At 44.5% G+C, this 24,257-nt stretch overlaps 1 protein-coding gene across 5 annotated transcripts in view; it reads right to left on the bottom strand.

Annotated features, from left to right (window-relative positions):
* TBC1D4 (TBC1 domain family member 4) overlaps positions 1 to 24,257 on the bottom strand; it is a 157,423-nt gene that overhangs the window by 17,485 nt on the left and 115,681 nt on the right. For 3 of the 5 annotated variants that reach the window (XM_045011434.1, XM_045011455.1, XM_045011444.1), the window contains 5 exons: positions 12,559 to 12,719; positions 11,120 to 11,329; positions 5,352 to 5,510; positions 4,331 to 4,489; positions 2,750 to 2,994 (listed from right to left, as the gene is read on the bottom strand). In XM_045011434.1, coding sequence (XP_044867369.1) covers positions 2,750 to 2,994; positions 4,331 to 4,489; positions 5,352 to 5,510; positions 11,120 to 11,329; positions 12,559 to 12,719 — 934 coding nt within the window. Of the gene's footprint in view, positions 1 to 2,749; positions 2,995 to 4,330; positions 4,490 to 5,351; positions 5,511 to 8,393; positions 8,397 to 11,119; positions 11,330 to 12,558; positions 12,720 to 24,257 lie in introns of all 5 variants that reach the window. The other 2 variants (XM_045011426.1, XM_045011436.1) reach the window with 1 other exon arrangement.

The following is a 24,257-nucleotide window of genomic DNA, read 5'->3' as shown; positions in this document are numbered from 1 at the left end:
AATTGCTCTCTCCATCAAATCTCTCCACATTAAGGTTTTGCCACTGATTTTAAGGCTAGGACTGCCTCTATATGGATGGAAGCAGAGCTTTCTAGCTAATTTTGACCAAGCTTACCCCACCACCGTCACTGTGGGAGCTCTGGAGCCATCAAATCCGTAATAATTCGATCCTACAATGCCTGAAAGGGGGAGAGGGTATACCAATTCGTGTTCAATCTGAACACAAGGTGTGGTCCACATAGGGTGACCAGACAGCAGGTGTGAAAAATCAGGATGGGGGTGGGGGGGGTAATAGGACCCTATATAAGACAAAGCCCCAAATATCAGGACTGTCCCTATAAAATAGGGACATCTGGTCACCCCAGGTCCACATGGTCATATTTAACAGCCGCAAAGATGCCTGGCTTAACAAAAAGGATATGATAATTTTCCAAGTTGGGAAAACAAAATTCTCCCAGACATATTTATTTTACGGATGTCCTGGAATATTTTTGGTGATCAATATCCATAAATATTTCATAGAAAAAGATTGCCATTGAAAGTCCTAATTTGAAAAAGTGCCTTGGTGCGTGTATTTGTTAATGCATAAGATTTCTGATTTCCCCCCCAAATTAATTTTCTATCCTGAGAAAAGTCCAAATTTATTAATGGTGTTTAGAAGGCTAGGAATAGTAACCTTGGACTTAAATACAAATATAAGAGCATCCTTTGCAGACAGCATAGTTTTGTGCTCTGTTTGGCCTACCCTGATACCATGAATATGTTGATTTCCTTGGATGGCAATGGCTGAAGGTTCTAGAGCTAAATCAAATGGAAGAGGAGAAAGGGGGCAGGCCTGCCTCATACATCTCTGTAATGGAAAAGGGGCGGAAATAATACTATTGGTAACTACCCTGGAAATTGGGTTACAGTATAAAAGTTTAATCCAAGCAATAAATTGGTTACCAAACCCAAACTTTGCTAACACATGACAAAGATAGGCCCAGGCTATGTGGTCAAAGGCCTCGTAAGAAGTGACAGCTAAGAATTCTTTAGAATATCCTGAAGCAGCAATATCATCAATCAGTTGAAGCAAATTATCTGAGCTATGCCTTCATAACGAAGGAAGTTACCTGATTTATGTGTATGACGTGTGAGAGACCTTTGTCCCATCACATAGCAAGAGCTTTAGCTAAAATCTTAGCATCACAATTGATTAAAGAAATAGGCCTGTAATTACTACATAGTCCAACATCTTTCCCAGATTGAGGAATAACTGAAATTACAGCTTCTCTTAGAGCAGACAGGAGAGTTTGCTCATTCTTGGCCTCATTGAACATTCAATAATCTAGGTGTTTAATTCAATTGGGAACCCATCTGTGCCAGGAGTCTTTCCAACCTTCATTTCTTTGATAGCCACAGTTAGTTCTGCGATTTCTAGAGGGGCATCTAAGGGTAGGTCCATACTTACCCGCCGGGTCGACGCGGAGAGTTCGACTTCTCGGAGTTCGAACTATCGCGTCTAATCTAGACGTGATAGTTCGAACTCCGAACGCGCTCCTGTCGACTCCGGAACTCCACCACCGCAAATGGCGGTGGCGGAGTCGACGGGGGAGCCGCGGAGTTCGATCCCGCGGCGTCTGGACAGGTAGGAAATTTGAACTAAGGTAGTTCGACTTCAGATACGCTATTCGCGTAGCTGAAGTCGCGTACCTTAGTTCGACACCCCCCTCCGCCCCGTAGTGTAGACCAGGCCTAAGAGTTCCTTCTAACAGCCAGGTCTGTGGCAGAGACAATCCACTAAAAAGCTTATCTAGGGCATCTTTACGGATTCCCTCCAGGTAAATATAGTTTTGAATAAAAAACTTTTGAAATTGTTTATTAATGTCTGCCTTGTATATAATTTACTGCTACTATTGTGATTAGCAATCTTATTTCTGTAAGCCTTTTGCTTAAATCTATATGCCAACAGCTTCCCAGCTCTCTCACCAGATTCCCAGTAGTTTTGCTTCAAACAAAATAAAGAAAAACGTAACCTTTTGGGACAGAAGTTTGTTGATTTCATATCTTAGATTGATGAGGGATCTGGAGTTTCTCTGGGGAGGCTGCACAAGGATAGTTTACATCCAACACCTTAATTTCCTTCACAAGGGTATCTAGTCTATGTTCTCTCCATTTCTTTTGAAAGGAGGCATAAGAGATGATACAGCCTCTGATGAAGGCTTTAAAGGCTTCCCAAAGTGAAGTAGCAGTGGGAGCACATTTTTTTTAAATTCTAAATTCTGCTGGATAGAGTTAACAAATGATGTAACAAAACAGAGAGGCATTTAATCTTCACCTTTTAGTTGGGGGTGTCCTTGTTTTTACTCATTCACTGCATGAACGCAGGGGCAAGCAGACAGATAAAAACAATCATGGTTTATATGGGGTTTGGGGAGTGGTTGTTTTTGCTTTCTTTTGTTTTGTTTTTTTGAGGAGAGGGCAGAAAAATGAGCAGGAAAGGAAAGGATGAAAAGAAAAGGCACAGTTTCCAAATGGAAGAGTATCAGAGTTTGTGATGGGAAGAAGTTGGCAACTCTTAAGCTTCTATATCGACTTCTAAATGAGAAAATGAGAGGTTTGACAAGGATAACTATATGCATTTTACTCCCCTCTAGCACTTATCATCCCAACAAACTGCAACTTTCCAAGTATCAGAACAGGCACAGCCTCTCGGAAATCCTACAGCAGATTCAAGTTTAGTTTGTTTTAGGCGAAAGAACCAACTTACCTGTAGTGACAGCATGTCTGGCCTGTACTGTTTACGGAAGCCAAGATCATACATGAGGAATTTCAGCATTTCAAAGGCTTGCTCCTCACTCATGTGTAGAAGCAGTACTCCAGCCACAAAGCTGATACCCTGGCAATAACCCACTTCCTTGTCCAGCAAAGAATAAGCTTTCAGGAGATTAAAGAGCGACAGCTGCCCTGCTCCCAGCTGGGTAGAGAAGTAAGGATGTGTAGGGAATGTCCTGCCTGGCATAAAAATAAAAGAGAGAGGTATTTAATTCTCAGTTCTCTTTTCTAGAGAGACAGAAACCCATAAAACTCCTCTCCTCTGTATTTGCAGAAGTTTCTCTTATCAAGCCTTCCCAGAACATATCCTTGGAATTAGATTTAAATTATTAAACAAATTTGGATAGTTGGTCATACTTTCTGACTAGGGCAATGTCAAAGTTGTACTGAATAAAACCATATCTTGGGTAGTTCTAGGGCACCCATTGCTGTTGTACCTAAGCACTGGATAATTGTTTGTTATACACGATTTTTTTTCTGTTTTTTTAAAAAAAAAAGAGAGGTTCTGGAACCTATTGTTTTTTCCCCAAAGTTGTACTATAGATACTTCAGGTTAGGGCTAGGTTCAAGCTGCAGGATCCAATTCTGCAAGCCTGTGTTACAGCGACAAAGCCTGGCTCTTTAGCTCAACTGTAGACACTCATAATTTCACTCTGGACGTTTCCAGTCCAGTCCCTGGAGTCAGCCCAGATGAAGGCCATCACACTGACTCACACATGAATTTAATATTTCTAGTTCAGTAGCACCACGTTTCCAATCAGGCTCCATTATGTTAGAGGCTATACAAACACACAGAAAGATAGTCCCTTACAATCGGAGACAAGTAACATACGAGAGAGTGGGAGAGAAAAGAGAGAAGAGGATCAGTTACATGCTTTTGTAATAAAAAAAAAAACAAAAACAAAACACAAAACACTTGAATTCATGTTCTCCAAGAATAAATGATTCTTAAGGTTACCCTGATCTCCTCTCTCCCTTTTCCCCTTCATTTTTATTTGCTTTTCTGTCATCTCCCTCCAACCATTACAGACTGTTCCATTGCTTTCTCACAAGCCTACATAGCCCTGTCCTCTCTTCCCACAGCCCTGTGTTTTTTTTCCATCCTTCAGGTGAAATCCTGCCCACAAGTGAAGTCTCAGTGAATTTTACCACTGACTTCAACAGTGCCAGAATTTCATCCTTCAAGTTCGTAGTTCGTTCCTGCTCCACTCCAGTCCATTTTCTTCCCGCTCTGCAGTTAGCCTGCAAAATTGCACTCACCAAAATCCACGGGTAAGTGTCTCCCATTGCAGACATGGTGTGCATATAGCACGAACAAAAGGAGCAGGAGTGTTCAGCAAGGACAACACTGAAGGCAGCCTAGACAGAACGTATGTTCATGTACAGTAGCATCTTTCTTTCTGTACCAACATGAAACTCAACCCAAAACTTAAAACTAAAAACAACATTTTCCAGTCACCTCAGCAATAGGACACAAAGTACACATTAGAGTATCTATCAGCCACCACAAAAGTACCTAGATCTACAAGGATAGCATGTTGCTGAGCTGTCAGCTGCTTCAAGAGTTCTTTGTATGAGATGTCAGGAGGTTGTTGTTTACTTGGCAGTCTATGTCTTACGCGATGTTGTACAGCTAGAAATTGCCAAATTTCTCCCCGACGGCTTTTTGGTACACCTAAAATCAGAGGGGAGAAAAAACAAATGCCCCGAGCAGCTGAATATTCTGAAGGCTTTTTATCTAGATAAAACAGAAGTCACTATTCTAGATAATGTCATACAATGCATTATAGCTATGGTTCCTAACCTGAAGGCTGAGAACCACGATAAAGACTTAATCTACCTGTAACTCACACTAAGAGTGTAGTCGTTTTGTTGCCATGTAATGGCTAGTTGCCATAGAGGTTTATGAGTCTACTACTGACTTCAAGCTAATGGACTTAGCCTTTGTGCTTAAACAACAAAGGCTCATGATTTTAGGTCCAGATATCTCAGATTCAATTCCCAACTGGGGCATTGTATTACAAGGGATAACCCATATGGGAATTGTCAGGGTGAGTGTCCTCAGACAAATGTATAACCCACACTGATGCACTGTGGCCCCCTGTCCCCTGTCTAGTCCATGTACACAGGTGTATGAGTCGGCTACAGCCTTGAGCCAAGGAACTGGGTTCTTCATCTCAGAGAGTAGAGGTTCATGCTTTTAAATCCAAAGGCCCTGGGAGAAATCCCCACCAATGCTAACCTATCTGGGGACATCACTTTACATACAGTAGTACAACTATGTAATCATTCACTTGATCTTTCTGCAGCACTGTCTCAATATGTTGTAGGCACAACAGAATCAGTATATGTTCTCATTGCAAAATAGTTAGCTGGAGTTTGAAAAAAAAAAAAAAAAAGGCAACGGGCAATTTTTACTGATTTGGTGCTACTGGAACAAGCTTACTGAAGGTAGATTTGGTTTAAATAACCTTAAAGACTGAACAAAAAAAGTGTCCCAAATGTCCCAGCCAAAATACATCTTACATAATAAATACCTTCTTTCAGAGTGGTATGAATATCCTCCATATCACATCTGATTTTGGCTCTGCAGTTTAATAACTTCTTATCCCAGATATTTATGACATCTTTCTGACATGTACCAACTTCAAGGTAGTCCAATTTAGCTTTTCTTGATTGGAGTTCATCTCTACTTGCTGGAATATAGAACATGAGGGAGAGTATATGAGAGATCATATCAGAAATCAAATATCTCAACACAGCCAAGGTAACATCCAGAATCTCTCTTCTGTTACTGCACAGGACACTTTGAATCAATGGATAAATGATAGGAGACTGACTTTAAATGAACTGCTGACACATATGACTCATATTGCTGAATAAATAACATGATAAAGTTACAAACCAACATACAAGAAACAATATAAAAGAAAAAAAACCCAGATGTGTTTCCTCCCCTTCCCACAACTGCGCCTTCTCTTAACTTTAGCAAAGCTTTGCTGAGTGAAATTAATATTCTGCAACAGAATCCTCATAATACTTAAACCAGTGTTGATGGAATGAACAAAGGATCGTCTTTCCGTATTTCAAAAGACATGATCCTGAATTCTGCTAATGATGGAGAGGTATTTATCAGTTGTCTTTCTGTGGCTAAATGTTGACATCTCAGCAACAAACAATTGTGCAAAGCAATTTATCAGATAATTTTTACTTTATGTGTATTGCACATTAAAATAGCTTCACTGTGAGAAATCTCAGACTTTGAATGCTCCTTCTGGAACTATAAGAGCTTTGGTAAAGTCTTTTTAGGAAACTTCTCTTTTAAATGACAAAGTCGAGATCATTATCATTATATGGTCCCACCAGCTACACTGTTCATAGTGGTCCTAATTGATTAGGAGTGGCCAACCTGTGGCTCCGGAGCCACATGTGGCTCTTCAGAAGTTAATATGAAGCTCCTTGTATAGGCACCGACTCTGGGGCTGGAGCTACAGGCGCAAACTTTCCAATGTGCCAGGGGGTGCTCACTGCTCAACCCCTGGCTGTGCCACAGGCCCTGCCCCCACTCCACTTCTTCCCTCCGCCCTCCCCTGAGCCTTCTGTGCCCTCGCTCCTCCCCACCCCAGAGCCTCCTGCATGCCATGAAACAGCTGATCAGGAGTTGTGGGGAGGGAGCGGGAGGTGCTGATCGGCAAGGCTGCCAGTGGGTGGAGGTGCTGGGAGCGGGGTGGGAGAGCTGATGGTGGGCTGCTGACGTATTACGGTGGCTCTTTGGCAATGTACATTGGTAAATTCTGGCTCCTTCTCAGGCTCAGGTTGGCCACACCTATAATAGATCATGGCAGTTTCAAACAGATGCTTCTCACCACAATGGGGTTTTTATTTTGGCATCTTTTTCCCTTAACACCATTGCTCAGAGTCACAATGCAGGATAGCAGAAAATGGTAAGAGTTTTTAATCTCCCTGACTCTAAGGTGCACCATTTGCTAAATCCAGTCTGATGCTCTACCACCTACTCTTCTCATTAGGTCCTGCTTTATGCTCATTTCTTCTAGCAGCTATTGGAGACTCACTTTTCTAAAACAACTGTCAGGTAATTCTGGATTTTCATGGAGGCCTAATTTCGATTTCTACCTGGGAATGTCACAGTAGCGCTTTTACTGCACATTTGTTAGCAAGTGGAGGGTTTAATGCGCACACCGTGCTACGGATATTGAGATTTAACCCGCATGCAGTTCCAGAGTCCAATTGTTGCAAATAGAGTCTTTGGTAATCATGTGAGCAGGTTACATACTGCATTATTGCACAGTATGATCCCTCAAGGATTCCAATAACTCTAAGTCTCACACATTTACCATGCTCACTGTTGGAAGGAAGTTTACATGGTTCACTGAGGAACCATGATTCTTTAACTGTTATTTCCTCAGATCAGAATGATACAAACCAACACTGGGGATTCTATGGGAACATAGGACTTGCAAAGCCAAATCTGTTCCTCAAACTAGCTACCCTATTTCCAAAAATGGCCAATACCCGACGCTTCAGCAAAAGGTTGAAGAAACCCATGACAAGCCTCAGTTAATTGGGACACACACATAAGTGCATGCAGGATCAGAAATTAATGTCTAGGCCATTCCACAAGTCTAGTTTCTGAGTATCCCCAAGTGCTTTATAATTTATCATTTTTATCTGACTGACGAGGGCCCAATAAACAATTCTTGTAACTATCTGTATTGTGGTAGTGTCGAAGGCACCCAGTCGCTTTGTGCTAGGCACGAAGCATTTAGGAGAGCTCCTACTTCAACGAGCTTCAATCTAAACTTGGATATTGTCCCTGGATTTTTTTAAAAAGTTATCTTTAGGGAACAACAGTTGATCTTCAAAGGCAAAAAAACACTGATTTTTTTATGCAAACTGTTGCATAAATGCAAGACCATAAGAATGTGAAATTCCTGTGCTGCAAAAAAAAAAAAAAAAGGGCATTCAGTTCTGGCACCCTTATTTACATTGAGTGGTACTCTGCTCCAAAACTAGCCCCACTGAAATCAGTGGGACTGCATGTGGAGTAAGGCACTGCTCAGCGAGAATAGGGCAGCAAAATTAGGCTTCTTATAGATTTAATGGCTCGCTACCATCCTCCTTAAAATTTTCCTGTTGTGAAAACACCTAGAAATATTGTGTTTAAAAAAGTAGCTGTTAGCCCAGTGTTTCTCAAACTGGGGTCACCACTTGTGTCGGGAAAGCCCCTGGCGGGCTGGGCCAGTTTGTTTACCTGCTGTGTCCGCAGGTCCGGCCAATCGCGGCTCCCACTGGCCGCAGTTCGCTGCAGCAGGCCAATGGGGGCTGCTGGAAGTGGTGGCCAGTAAGTCCCTCGGCCTGCACCGCTTCCAGCAGCTCCCATTGGCCTGGAGCAGCGAACCGCAGCCAGTTGGAGCTGCGATTGGCCGGACCGGGCAGGTAAACAAACTGGCCCGGCCTGCCAAGGGCTTTCCCTACACAAGCGGTGACCCCAGTTTGAGAAACACTGCCTTAGCCACTATCAAAATTAAAACAATAGGTATTTGCTTCACAAATCTTACCTTCTGCAGAACAAACAGCTATTAGCATTCAAGTCTCCTCGAAGGCACAAAGAACAGTAGGAGAGATTCTGTTAATATTTTAATCAGTACATTTAATACAACACATTAGCAGATAAGAACTGCTGAGAGCTATTTCATAAAGGGGTGGAAATTGCACATAAAAAACAAAGCAATAATAATCAGCTTGATGAATATACAACTAAGAATCAGGGTGCCACTAGAGGTTTCGGCCCATTCTGGGTTTATGTTTATATTTTCTGAAGTCTGTAATGAGTTGTAGTGTTGGGAGACCAACCACCACTTGAATCAAGGTATAATAATGAAATACCCTGCTCACTTCAATGTGCATCAGCTTTCAATAGGTGCTTTCCACACAATGCCACACGTACTTGGACTATAATATGCCAACCAAACAAATGCAAAATTAACATGGAGACTGGGAAAATTACCAGAACAACCTATACCTTGTCTCAAGTCATCCTGTCTCCTCTAACACTAGATAACCAGTGCTTAGGTTCCTTAAGCAAAGTCACCTACGTTTACTTGGTGAGATTAAGTCCAATGTATTGGCAGCAATGCATTCTCAGCTGATAAAACTCCACAAGTCGGAGAACCCTTTGGGTTAAAAACTGGAATGCAGTTACTCTAGCACCCATCACTACACTGTTGTTTTCTAATTTTCACCAGGGAGACCAGACATGCACATTTAGTGTTAATCATTAACTAAGAAAGAGGCATTAGCTTTATGTTCTTTACTCTATAAACCACTTATTTCTTTAGCTGTTTTATCATTTGTTCTTGCAGAGGTCAGATTAGTTTTAAGTGTTTGTGATACCTGCAAGGTTTGAGATTTCAAGATACAAACAGCCCTTGCTGCTGTACAAAGAATCTAAAGGAATAACCAGTGCTTATTCATTGTGGCCTCTTCTTTTCCCAAACACAGACTGGCAGGTTGCTAAAACAATAGCCAAGAATAAAGGATTTGGTTGGACTGGCCATTCTTCAATGACTAAATAATCGGTAGAAGTTCCCTACAAACCCTATGTAGTTCAAACAGGGAGGGTAACACACTATGTGCTAAAGCAGTGTATTCAAGGGCATGCGTTTGCAGTCACATGGAAAGGCTCCTGCCATTTTTTTCCTTCCTCTCCTCTAGTATCCTTAGCATGGACTGGTGCCTATATGGTGCACTAAAGAAATGGAGAAATGGGAGGTGGGCATGAGACTTTCACAAATGAGGATGGTAAGGATATCTATGCTGAAAGAATGAGACTGCAGCATAATGCCAGCCTCTGGAAACTTAAAGACTGCACAGGACAATATATGCAAATTACCATTTGCAGTTTCTTTAGGGCGGGGGTAGGCAACCTATGGCATGCAGGCCAAAGGCGGCACACGAGCTGATTTTCAGTGGCACTCACACTGCCTGGGTCCTGGCAACCAGTCCAGGGGGCTCTGCATTTTAATTTAATTTTAAATGAAGCTTCTTAAACATTTTTAAAACCTTATTTACTTTACATACAACAATAGTTTAGTTATATATTATAGACTTATGAAAAGAGATCTTCTAAAAACGTTAAAATGTATGACTGGCACGCGAAACCTTAAATCAGAGTGAATAAATGAAGACTCGGCACACCACTTCTGAAAGGTTGCTGACCCCTGCTTTAGGGTAAAGGCACTAAGTGTAAAATTAAATCTTTTTTGATTTCTACAAGTTTTACATTTAGACCAGGATGTTGACTACTACTTTTTGTAGAAGGAATCCTGAATAACAGTAGTAAAAATCTTGGCCAAAATGTTGATAAATGAATAGAGTGTGTGTCCAACTTCAGACCCTTATCAGGACCTGATTTTCATGAAGTGCTAAGCACTTGTCTTCTGAAAAATGAAGCACCTTTAGGGTATCTTAAGTTGGGCACTCAAAAAATGGAAACACCAGAATACTAATTGCTTTTGAAAATTTAGGACCTTAATTACTTCTCTGGTAGAGTAGGAAAGACTGGAAAATATACAAGAAACCTTTTGTTGGAACATCATATGTTTTTATGATGTATAACACCTATCTGGACAGTGCAATAGAAAATCATTCACTACCCTGTTGAAATGAGGCATGAAGGGAGCAGTTCATTGATGTTTTAAGTATTCATGCCAATTTGCTATAAGATGAAAGAGGAATTAATCCTGTATGGTGGTCTGGTATTCCAGAATCTGGTTGCCCAGGATATGTATAGCAATGGTTTCTATTAAATATATACTCACAAGTATGCTGAATCTTACTCTGACAGAAAGCATGTTTTTAAATTGCAAAACTGACAGATGAGCATGTATTTTTACAAAGAAGGGGAACTTGATGAAGCATGTACTGCAGTATGCTATATCTTTGCTCCATCTCATGAAAAGAGTCTGTTTAAATCACGGAAGATTTTGCATCTATGCCTTTTCTGAAATGAGCAGAACAGTAATTCATATACCAGCTGTGTCATCTTTTAATATGCCCAATCTTTTCAGGTATTTTAATCACTAAATCAAGGAAAAACTGCAAGTTTTGCATGGAACAGCAGCACTTCTAAGATTGTAAACCTCAGTCTTGCACCAATTCTGTTTCTGAAACTACTGCATAACTTATAATAGCACTGGCCCTGATTTTCAGTTGAAGTCAGTGGGGGCTGCTTGTGGTCTGGGCCTCTGAAAACCAGGCCCAGTTGTTTCTCTGAGTGGCTAACCTTCCAGCTTCTGGTTTTCTTTTTCCATTCGAAGCAGTAGGATTTGTTGATGGATAGCTTTTCTCCACAGACTCTGCAACTCTTCCGATTTTTTTCTCCCGCCAGCCTTATCTGGGGCATCCTCATTTTGCAATATCAGAGAAAGAGGGTCCTCCTCCAAGGCTGGAGCAAGAGGGGACAGTGGCAACAATTCATTCCCCTCAAGCCCATCTGCAAAGAGTCACATAACTATCACTGGAAATCCAAATTACATTGGCTATAAATGCCACATTGAAGACAGCAATTTCTACTATCATATTCAGCAACAATACACTGATTATAAGCTGAAACCACACTTTTCTAATAGTAGAGGCAACATTTTAAATGAAGCTTTAAGGTCAATGGCTATAGTGAGCACCCTTCCACAAAACTCCCTCCAAGTTACAAAGGGCAGCTTAATAGCGGACCACTCCCACTGCATCCTTATTACCTCTTTCTACAGTTAAGCTTGTTAGCTGCCATAGGCCTGGTCTACACTAGGGGCCGGGGTTGACGTAAGATACACAGCTTCAGCTATGTGAATAGCGTAGCTGAAGTCAAAGTATCTTATTTTGACTTACCGCACAGTGCGGGATCGACAGCCATGGCTCCCCGTCAACTCCGCTACCGCCGCTTGCTCTGGTGGAGTTCCGGAGTCGATGGGAACGCGTTTGGGGATCAATATATTGCGTCTAGATGAGACGCGATATATCGATCCCCGATAAACTGATCGCTACCCGCCGATCCGGCGGGTAGTGTAGACATACCCCCAGTTTGCTATATGTTCCACCTAGCAGAGATGCCATGTTTTTCTCTATGCTATCACACAGTACTTGTGCAATAAATCTATCAGTTCATCTACAATCGCTGAATCTAGAGAACTTCTGTATTGGATCCATAGCTGTGAAGAGTGATATCGGAGCCATATTAACTAGTCAGAATTTTGAATTTTTAGAAGAAACTAAATGCACTAATGCATGAAAGAGACCAGTAGATTAACATCTAGAACTAAAAAAGAAAGAAAATAGGGAAGGATGCTTAACATTCAGATTGTGTTCTATTTGGGACAGAACACTGTCAAAATGATATCTTTTTAAAAAATAAATATTCTTGTCTCTTATATAAGCAGGGTGTGGCAATATTTGCTGACAGAAATATTTTGATCATTTAAAGGCAGTTCTTGCAGTTTCTCTGCCCTTGCTGGCAACTATAGCAAAATGCAATTAGTTTACGTCTACTGCTAGAAACACCAGTTCAAAACAAAGACTCAAAGCCACCCCAATGAGACATTTCCCAAATCTGGTTCAGCAAGTACATTACAATGTTGCATTAAGTTGCTTTATCTTAAACATCTACTTTTCTTTCCAGGAGTAATAAGCAATAGCATGTCCACAGCTTGCCCTCTTTGAAGCCCCACGGACCTTGATGCTGCATTGTTGAGGGAGATTTGTTCATGGGTGAAGCAACCCGCAGGAAGATTCGCTGCCGCCAGGAGATGCGGCGGGGGGTAAGAGTGACCCCACTGGCATTTAGAGACTCGTTGCTGCAGACAGACGAGGTCCTTTTCCTTCCCTCCCCATCACTGGAGGAAAACAAGCGGAGAGTGCAACCAAAAAATCAGCTTGAAAACAAAGTTGATAAAGGTACACCACAAAAAAACCAAACACACACACATGCATATGCTGAGTCAGTGTTAGGCAGAACATGATCACAGACTACAACCTGAACACAATTGCCAAATGATGCTGCAAAATTCACTCCAGACAGCAGGTAGAGGGAGCATTAGTATAGAGAGACAGTGCTTAGTCTGATGTTCAGAATTAAAGCTTATCTTTTTTCAAAATTCCATTTGAAAAACTAAGAGATATTCGAGTGCAGGAAAATAAAATAATATTCAGCCTTTAAATGGCTGCAATTTGTTTTCCTTTCAGCCTAAAGAGGATCTGATGCAACACATCAAAGTGAGGACATCGCTTGAGCACAAAACCCAACAACTCATTTAATTGGCAGGACAGACTAAAAGTAAGCAGGCTCATGAGGCCAAAGGTGGAAGTGCTTATAGCTTCAAGCAACCCCTTTTCCCACTCTTCAGGGAGATGGCTGGCAGTGACAGGGAACAAGGGGATGACTAGAGAGTGCTCCCCCTCTGCTGCCTCACACTAAAGGGGAGTCTGCATTATCTACCAGCATTTGCCAACCCCCAGATATCTACTGTCAGTTTCTGAATGTACTGACAAAAACAGTTGTGCATGACTGTAATATTTACTTAGAACGTGTCAGTCTACAGGATCTTAGTTTAAAATTTGCTTTAAAAATATTTCATTAGTGAGTTGGTGAAGATTATAAAAATCACATCTCTAAAAAATCCTTGCATAGATTTTTAGATGCACAATCATCTTTAGCCTTAAATGCTTGGATCTTCAGACATATGGTTTTTAAAATAAATTCTTCAAAAGACCACTCTTATCTAAAATACACGTTTTAATTACTATAGTTAAAAAAAAAACAAAAACCTCACTTCCAAAGTCTTCCTGTCCTTTCTGTCCATCCATTTCTCCCTTTACCCCTCTCCCCACCAACTGAAGGAAGCAACAGCCCTTTGCTTCCAGATAGCTGGACAAAGTATACCCTTCTTTAATTCTGACTATCTGATGAACTAGTTTTAAGCAAAATCAGTACCTTAGTAAGATATAAAATCCTTTGTTATGCCTAAAATCTTTGGAAACATATTTTTTAAAGTTGGTGAAATTTCATAAACATGTGTATTGTTATGGAGATCACACACAGTAAATTAGTTTTCCCTTTTTCTAAAAGCAATGAACATTGTTGTGAACACACTAAACCTCTGTGACTGATTAATTTAAAATAATGTCTGTTTCAATGAGTTAAATATGTAGTAATCTGGAATGATTACTTAATGAAGGCTTAAGAGTACATTTAAAATATAAAATCAGCTTAGAAATACTGATTAAGAAAATGTAAAACAGAGAAGAGCCGCATCATGTTGTTGAGATGAGTTCCTGTCTGCATCCTGTAATCATAATGTGATCATAGCTTTTCTTTAATTGAGAGTATTAGAGTTCCAGTATCTCATTGTTGGGTTTTTGTTGGTAATAGTTTAACCCCAGCCCCTACTTGGGTTGGTACTTATTCTAATTGTTCTATGTGGAGTTTCTCTTATGCTAATACCTCCCTAACTAAACCCACTCTTAATTTTACCTACCCCCCTCCCATTAATTGTTCTTATCGTCTTAATTATAATATTTTTTTGGAACCTTCTATACCTCCATAACACATACATATCTGTTTCATGCCCAGCATATGCATCATGCTGAGGCTGCATGTATCAATCGTGCATCCAGCTTTTATTCTGTAACCAATAATGGGTGGAGCCATACCACAGTTTCTTCCTTAAGACCCGGTCATTTTTGGATTTGCGGTAATGTTGCATTTGCTGTGCTTCCTCCCAATCCCCGGGGTATATGCACCATTGGCACCCTGTATCTACAGGGCGGAGGTATTTATACCTTGCCATCTAGCCACCGACACCATCGTAGTACCCACTCTTTTTGGACTCGTTTGCAAACAGCAGCTTCCTCCCTCGCCTCCTCTATTGTTAGTTTTAACCCTGTTGGTTATATGATGTTACGTGATCAAGTGCTGTTTCAATCCCTTGCTATTGAAATGCTTGCTAATACTACGGGCAAGGGCCTCTCCTTAATTAATCAGCAGTTAAATTCCCTTGTTCAGTATAGTATTCAAAATAGATTAATGATTCAATATTTGTTACAATCTTCCTCATTTTGTACTAAATTTGCTGAAGTATATCCCGACTTTGCTGATAAATGCTGCATTTCTTTGCCTTCTATTTCTCCTAATTTGTCCTCAATTGTTAAAGACCTGCAAACGTTGAGCTCTACTGTCAGAGAGTCACGAGAGTCCTTCCAATTTTGGTCATGGCTCGATTGGCTTGGCCTTGCGCCCTACAAATCCTATTTCCAATCCCTGTTTGTGTCCCTTCTGGTTGGGCTCGCTCTTCTCTGTCTCGGATGTGCCTTCATTAAAGCCTGCATTCACAAGTTTGTTGCCTCGGCCTACATCGCTTCCACCCCCGAAGCGCATCCCCTCATAGGTGGGGATGAGGAGTCGGACTCGGAAGTTTACGTTTTCGGCCTAACTATTTCGGCCAGGGCACGGGGGCATGTTAAGATGAGTTCCTGTCTGCATCCTGTAAAACTTGCCCATACCGGTATTGCCCTGGCCTCTTCTTTTGTCATTCAGTGTTGAACGCATTCTAAAACAATATGCATTTCCTCACCTTTTGGGGGCGAAGCCAGACTTTAAGGCACCTGCTCCCCTACTTGGTGTAAACTTTGCTTGTGCCAATCAGAAACGAACACAAACAGGTTTTGGGCCCTGTCCCCGTCCCCTATGACACTTCCAGGATGTCATAAGTTGGTACTTTATAGGCCTGCCTGCCATGTGCAGGCAGGGAGAGGAGAAAGAAAAACGAATCCTGTGTATCCTGTGTACACCCGTAACCGAGCCTGATCACCTCGAAGCCTCTCTCTCAGCTCACGTGTTTCAAACAGAGTTTCTACGTTTGCCGGTCGTTATGCGTTGGTTTGTATTTGTAAGTATCGGTTATTACTAAATGCTGCATCTCTGTTTATAAATATTGTTAGTAGATATTTCAGTCATTGTGTGTTTTAAGTTTTATTAACTCTATTAGCTAATCATACGCTGCTCCCTTACCCCTTGTAATTATCCCTAATAAAACTTTAAATTGATTAATTTTAGTTGTGTGTGTGTCTGCAGTTTGCATCGTGACCCATACTCCCCTTGCATCCCTTACCAATATAGTCTATTGCCACGTGCAGCCTGGTAAATAACAGGCATGCATTTTCTTTCGTCCCTGCGTGTACGTGGCAATTTACACATGTATTCCATAATATTTAATGTTGTATTCAGCAAGACAGCTGACTCACCCTTACTACAAAGTTTTTGCAAATAAATGTCTGACAAACTTCAGGGCATATCAAAAAACCCGTGACTGACATTTTTTATTCCCAAATTTAGTGCTTTTAATTAGGTACCTTCTGCATATCCATTCTGCGTGACTGAGAGAGTACAGGGGTCTCTGCGGGGAACTGTGACTCTCTGCCACCATGAGGCAGGCCGGGCGTCTTGTTATTCTTTCTGCCTTGTCCCTCCGCCCCTGCCCCTGCCCCGGCCGGGCTGCAAGCTCAGGCTGCCATCAGGCATAGGAGCACCAGTTTAATAATACTGCATATGGCCCCATAAATCCTAAGGATGGCCCTGGGGCAGTGATGAGCTGCCAAAATCATAACAACCGGTTCCCTCTTCACCCCAGGAGGGATCATGCCCCCCCCAACCCAAGGACCCCTGCCCCATCCACCCCCGTTCCCTGTACCCTGACAGCCCCTGGAACCCTTGCCCCTGACTGCCTCCCACCGCCCTCATCCAACCCCTGATCCTTTCTGACTGCCCCACCAGGACCCTTGCCCCTATTCAATCCCCCTGTTCCCTACCCTCTGACCCCCCCAACCCCTATCCACTCGCCCCCCACCCCCGAACTCCCCTGCCCTCTCTCCAACACATCCCTCCCTGCCCCCTTACCGCGCTGCCTGGACATGGCTGGCGGTGCTACAGTCCGGCCACGGCTGGTCCCGGGAGCCCGGGAATCGCGCGGCCGGAGCCCGCAGCTGGAGGATATGGCGGGAGCCGGCCGGACGGAGCCAGGCGGCTGGCCGGCCGGAGCCAGGGAGGGCCGCGGCCAGAGCCACACAGCCGGAGCTGGAGCCGGGCAGCTGGGGCCGCCGCCGGGCCCGGACCCCGGCATCTGGGTAGGTGGGGTCGCGGCCGCCGCCCTGCCCGGAGCCGGGCTGCGGCGGGGCCGGGCGGCCGGGGACGCGGGGCCGGGCCGGGCAGGGACGGAGCCCGAGCCCGCGGCCGGAGCCCGAGCCGGGCGGACGGGGAAGGACGCCCGGGCCAGGCCGGGCAGGGCCGCGGCCGGAGCCGGGCGGCTGGGGAGGGCCACGGGGCCGGGGAGGGCCGCGGCCGGAGCCGGTCAGGGCCACGGCCGGAGACCGGCCAGGGTGCACGGCCCTCCTCCTTCCCTCTACCCCTACCTGAGCTCCGTCTTCCTGGGCGTGAGCAGGAAGCCTGCTTGCTTCTCAGCCCTCCCAGACTTCCCGCGCGAAGAGCTCATTCGCAGGAAGCAGGGGGGGAGGAGAAGCAGGGCGGAGCATTCATGGGAGGAGGTGGAGGCGGAGCTGAGGTAAGCTGAGGCTGCAGCAGCGAGTGCTTGTTAAATTTAAATGCCCTTTTAGAACAAGTTGTCCCAGGTGGAACAACCGGTTTTAACAGGGCGTCTAAATTTAACAACCGGGTCATGCGAACTGGCTGCAGCTCACCACTGCCCTGGGGGCACCAAAAAGCAGTGCCCTGGCTCGGCAGGGAGGAGCCGCCTTCCGGAGGCACCGGAGAGCCAGGGTGTCTGCTTATGGGGGTGGCAAGCAGCAACCATGGAGGAGCCAGCGCGGCGCAAGGGGGCAGGAGCCCTGAAAAGGCGGCGGTGCCATTAGCGGGGAGCAGCCGTGCCCCCCCCCGGCCAAGCGGGGCCCTGGCGCCCCCCCAAGGGGGCTCCTGCGGGCCGCAGCAGATGCATGCAGGCAGAGGCCCCTGTGCGCCCCCCAGCCCCTCCTCACCACGCTTGGGCTCTGCAGCTCCCAGGCATGTCAGCTGCCGCCTGGCGCAGGGCCCTGAGCCTGCTCCGGGAGGGGCAGCGGCTCACACTCCCGGGAGCTGCAGAGCCCGAGCGCGGCGAGAGGGGAGCTGGGGGGTACACAGGGGCTTCTGCCTGCATGCATCTGTTGCGGGAGCCCCCAAAAGGCGGCTCCTCCATGCCCAGCTGCTGCAGCAGCCCAAGCCCGGCAAAGCCAGTGAGTGGACTTGGGACGGGGGCTGCCGGGGTGGGTTCACGGGGGGGGGAGGGGCTGTGCACCCTCCAGGGGAGGGGGGAAATCTGGTCTGGGGAGCAGCCCCTGGGCACAGCTGGCCCCTGGGGTCTATAAAAGGCTCGTTGGGATTTGCCCGTCAATGAACCGATGTTATGGGGGGTGCAAGGTAGAAGTTTTGCCTAGGGCGCAAAATATCCTTGCACCGGTCCTGGGGAGAGAGGAGGATAAAGTGCCTGTTCTCCGGCTGTGGCAGGTCTGGGCCGGGCTGGCTGGGGTGCTTGTCCCCCGGCCACGGCAGGTCCAGGGCTGAGCTGGGTCAAGGCCGGGACTAGAGGGAGGGGCGCTGTGGCAGGTCCAGCTCTTGGGGAGAGGCATCTCGCCCTGCCGCAGCCCTGAGCACCTGCGCGGCACTTGGCAGTTGCGCAGCCACATGGCTTAGAGGGAGCTTAGGTGAGGTAGTTATGTTATAATTGTCCACTATGGTGCTTAAACACCTCTCTCTAAAGCATCTGGCACTGGCCATTGCTGGAGACAAGGGGTAAAATTTTCAAAAGCACTTAAGTCAGGTAGGAACCCAAGTCCTATTGAGTTTCATTATTTGAAAATTTTACCCCGGACACTGAACTAAACAAATCACTGATTGAATCCATGAGGGCATTGAATATATCCACTGTTCCTATGTTCCCAAAAAATCTTGGCTGACTCTGTTGCAACTGATCCTTCCCTGCACTCCTTCCATGGCTCAGCGCATGGCAGTTACACTGGCCTGCAGACACCTACTGCTTCATTTGCCAAAGGCAAATGAACAAGTCAAACAAATCTTTACCAATCTTAAGTATTTACGCAGAACACTGCTTGGACAAATCACTTGCAGTAGCAGCTGATAAGGACAAATAGCACCAGCCGTCCTCAAATGGACTAAAAACGACCCTTGACTACAGAGATGTGACTACACTCCTGGAATAGTCTGCTGGAACACACTCAGCAGAGGAGGAAGAAAGGGTAGAATGGACCATTCATCTCAAAGAAGTGATAGGGTTTCTGTACAATATGGAAGTCCTCTAAAAGGGGGATGCCAGAGATTTGCCTGTGCTTGTCACAGGATTACCATGTACTCCATTAGGGTTCTGTTGCAGCACTTCAGAGTAATCTGAGATATTCTTCCCTAAAGAAGGTGGGTGGCAATCACTGGAGTTTCTCAAAGAACACCTGCATAGGACTCTGGGTTACACAAAGTCTGCAGTCCTTTTCCAGTGTTTTACCCCACACTGCCATCTGGGGAAAGAAGAAGACAACCAAAGCCTCAATACCAAGATAAAATTAAAAGGGTGTATTTTAGAGGTTTACAAAGTTAGCAGGGCAATATCACAGGTAACTATCACTGTGCACTCAACCAGTGGGATGACAATGCATCAGGAAGACAGGTTGAAAGTGTCAAGGCTGCAACTTTTATCATGATGGGTTGTCAGGACACTACAGAACATTGCATCTACAGATGCAGCCTTTGGCAGGAAAGTTCTAAAAGAACCAGAACTTTTCATGCTCCCGGGATCTACAGTAGTTACTGTGACACAGTAGGGAGCAGGGTGGATTGACCTGAGAATGTCATTTAGTTTTACTGGGACTGTCTGCATGGGGGATGGGAGAGCAGGGGATGACTTTAGGTGCGGAAGGGTACCTGAGCCTGTAACCTGAGCCAGGAAGGGGGGTGGGGCAAGTGGACACCTTTGCCAGGGAAGCTGGACAAAGGGAGAGGGAAAGAGAAGGAGGGGGAGAGAGCATGCTGGAGGGGGTTTTGGTTTCAGTTTTGGGCTGGCTGGGAAGAGGCAGGGAACCCCAAGTCTGGGGTCCAAAATCCTTGTCCCCTCAGCAGGACCTGGCTGAGGGGTCCTTGTTGTACCTACAAGCCCTGCTTGGGACTGTGTTCCTGTCATCTAATAAACCACCTGTTTTACTGGCTGGCTGAGAGTCACGGTGAATCGCAGGAAGTGAGGGCCATGACACCCCCACACTCCGTGAAACTTATATAATTTTGTTAATCCTCCATGGATACTGCTGCTACAGACTCCTGGATCTACAGAAAAGGGAGGGCTGACAGGTCAACAAGTGCTCACTATAATATTTAGGAAGTAAGTCTGTAATGGAATGTTACTACAATTGGCAAATTGTAATCAGCATCTCTGACCTCTCAACTGGTAAAAAAAAGAGAAAGCATGCAAGTGAGCTAGACCATGTCATATTAAAAGCTACAGTTATGTTAGCTATGTTGCCCTAAGCAACATGCTGAACCAAGGTCACAAATATGTACCTTCATCAGAGCCAGTTCTGGTGTGGAAAACTTCAGTTTACTGAACTTTAAAACAGAATGATTATGTGGTTTATCATCTGAACAAAAGGACCACATTAAGTCTGTATGTACCCAATCTATCCTGTTTTTTGTTTTATCTGCCCATTCATGGACTGCAGGTTCAGCAGAGATTTACCACCAGTTGGGCAACTCTTGTATCAAATATTGTAAACTGAACAATGATCCATTGTAAAAGCTAGGATTTGTTTTTGGATTAGCTAGTGTCACATCCTACCAAAACAACACTGAAAAAATCCCAGTTTTTATCTTTCTGTGGCCCAATAGTTGCCTTACATATTTTCTGTGGATAATAAAAGAAGGAATACTATTTCTATTATATACAACTATAGAGAATGTTATGTGAATACGAATCTGAATGAGGTGATGAAAAGAGTAGTCTGAAAATCATGACATGCAACTGCAGAAGATACAATTCATTTTGGGCCAAAATCTGCTCATTTTATGAGAGCATCAAAGACACAAGTCATGCAGGTAAAGCAATAGGACTTGTGTCTATTTATTAATTTGTTATAGAGGGATTACTAAGGATGCAAACTACAACCACTATTTACATTTATTCAAATGTTTGCATCATGCATTAGAACATAAAGCTAAATCATTACAAATCTTACAAAAATGTAACTTTGAGAACAAGAAAAGAGAAGCATAACCCCTTCTTTTTATCATTCTTTATATAAATAATAAAAACAAAACCATTATTCTAGTGCAAGCACTCAAAAGGGGGATGCAGGTTGGGGACATGCAATTCTGGGGCAAGTGACTGCAAAGAAAAGTGAAACATCACAAGTGTTTTATTTACAATATTTGACATGCATAGAAAAATTAGAGGTGGAGAGGTAGCTACCATACATTTTAGTCTATGGTTTAATATCGCACCTTTCTGACCTTCAGTATGTACAATGTGATGAGTTACTTGTGCTTCACTGGTTGTTTCTCTGTAGACAAACATGGCTACCATTATGCACTTCACACAATAAGTCTCACATCCTTAGACACTTAAGATAATGCATAATTACCAACATTATCTTCCAAAATTCCCCTGTAATTCTGAATGACTATCTTAGTTCCTCATTTTCCAAAAACAATTGACTATTGTAGAGGTAGTTGGTGTCAGACTTATGCACACAGCTTGAAGCATACAATGGGATACAAGTGGCTATTTAAAAAAGTGTAGAGTATTTTTTCTGATAATCCCTCAAATAAAACAAAAAACAAAACATAAAATAAAGTGCCTTGGAATTTCTTAAATTCCACATTGATAGTTTGCGTCTCTGAGCTAACAGGACCTAAATTTAAAATCTGATCTGAAAGGCATGTAAGGATGTATTATAGGGTAACAGGAAAAGTAAGTAACCCATACCTCAAATAAATATTAAATGTTATTTATAAGCTCCACCACTAAGATGAGCAGATGGAACCAGAAGCTGGCCAAGCTGGGTGCAGAAATGGTCAAATCAGCTCTACCACATGTTCCCAAACTTTCAAGTATGTGGTGATAGATTTCTGTATTGCTAATAACGTTCAACTCTGTATCTAGGCCTACTGGGCTGGAATCTGCTCTCAGTTACACTAAATGAAAATCCAGATTAGCTAACTTCAGAGGAGTTACTTCAGATATGTAATAGCCCAGCATTTTAGTACCTAGGTTAGGCAGGTGCATGCTGGAGGTCAGAAGGATCAACACCACTATAGTCACCACACTCTGAACTCAGTGGGCAGCCAAATATTAACTCCCAGCTCCCATCAGAGGGAGAAGTTGTCCAGGCATGGATATAGATGCTAATGGCTAGGGCCCTACCAAATTCACATTGCGAAAAATGCGTGGCGGACCATAAAATCTGGCCTTCCCTGTGAAATGTGTCTTTTGTGTACTTTTACCCTATACTATGCAGATTTCACAGGGGAGACCAGCGTTTCTCAGACTGGGGGGTCCTGCTCAAAAGGAAGTCATAGCAAAGTTATTGCGGGGGGGTCACGGTATTGCCACCCTTACTTCTGTGTTGCTCCTTTCAGAGCTGGTTGGAGAGCGGCGGCTGTTGGACGGGTGCCCAGCTCAGAAGGCAGTAGTGCAGAAGTAAGAGTGGCAATACCATACCATGCCATCCTTACTTATGAACTGCTGTTGGCAGTGGCGCTGCCTTCACAGCTGGACTTCCAACTAGCAGCCACCGCTCTCCAGCTGCCCAACTCTGAAGGCAGCGCCGCTACCAGCAGCAGTGCAGAAGTAAGGGTGACAATACCACCCCCCCTACAATAACCTTGTAACCCCCTCCCCCCAAAAACCACCCTCTTTGGTGTCAGGACCCCCACAGTTACCACACCCTAAAATTTCAGATTTCAACATCTATGTGGGTTATATCTCTGGGAATAACTGCAATTATCATGCACCTTTGGCTGCCTCGCCTGCGCTCTGCCCACTAAATTCATCAACACTGAGGCTCAGGCTACACTACAGAGTCCTGCACTTAGGACGGACGAATCCCAGGCACCACTACAGGCTGGGGACAGACTGGCTAAGCAGCCGTTCCCCAGAAAAGGACCTGGGGTTACAGTGGACAAGAAGCTGGATATGAGTCAGCAGTGTGCCCTTGGTGCCAAAAAGGCTAAGGGCACATTGGGCTGCATTAGCAGGAGCATTGCCAGCAGGTCGAGAGAAGTGATTATCCCCCTCTATTCGGCACTGGTGAGGCCACATCAGGAGTATTGTGTCCAGTTTTTGTCTCCCCACTACAGAAGGGATGTGGAAAAATTGGAGAGAGAGTCCAGCGGAGGGCAACAAAAATTATTAGGGGGTTGGGGCACATGACTTACGAGGTGAGGCTGAGGGAACTGGGCTTGTTTAGTCTGCAGAAGAGAAGAGTGAGGGGGGATTTGATAGCAGCCTTCAACTACCTGAAGGGGGATTCCAAAGAGGATGGAGCTGAATTCTCAGTGGTGGCAGATGACAGAACAAGAAGCAGTGGTCTCAAGTTGCAGTGGGTGAGGTCTAGGTTGGATATTAGGAAACATTATTTCACTAGGAGGTGGTGAAGCACTGGAATGGGTTCCCTAGGGAAGTGGTGGAATCTCCATCCTTAGAGGTTTTTAAGGCCCGGCTTGACAAAGCCATGGCTGGGATGATTTAGTTGGGGATTGGTCCAGCTTTGAGCAGGGGGTTGGACTAGATGACCTCCTGAGGTCCCTTCCAACCCTGAAATTCTATGAGTCTATGAAATCATGAAATTTACGATCATTAAAATCCTAAGACCATGAAATTGACCAAAACGGACCATGAATTTGGTAGGGCCCTACTGATGGCAGTATGGCTCCAGAGACTGCTGCCATGGGGATAATAACAGGCCAACCACCAGCACCGAGAACTGAAGCAGCAGGTTTTTGCAGCTACTGGGGTTGGGAAGCATTAACCTTATCTCTGTGATCCATCAAACTGCATGTCAACCTGAAGGAAACATTCAAAGGAGTCTTCCAAGGCTTTATCACAGGAGGGTACCATTGGGCCTTACAGGGCAAATATTTCTACAGGCTGGAAAGCTTATTCAGGTTCTACTAATATCCCTCCTGGTAAAAACACTAAGGGTGATCACTGTAGTTCTAATTTCAGATTATGTTTAGTCAATAAGGGTACGTCCATACTACCCGCCCGGGTCGGCGGGTAGCGATCGACTTCTCGGAGTTTGATATATCGTGTCTCATCTAGACGCGATATATCAAACTCCGAACGAGCTACCGTCGACTCCGGAGTCGAGGGGGAGCCGCAGACTTCGATCCC

Source organism: Mauremys mutica, chromosome 1, assembly GCF_020497125.1.
Source record: "Mauremys mutica isolate MM-2020 ecotype Southern chromosome 1, ASM2049712v1, whole genome shotgun sequence".
Lineage (NCBI taxonomy): Eukaryota > Metazoa > Chordata > Testudines > Geoemydidae > Mauremys > Mauremys mutica.
Note: the sequence above shows the minus strand (reverse complement) of the source record. Positions and strands in the feature narration are given on the sequence as shown.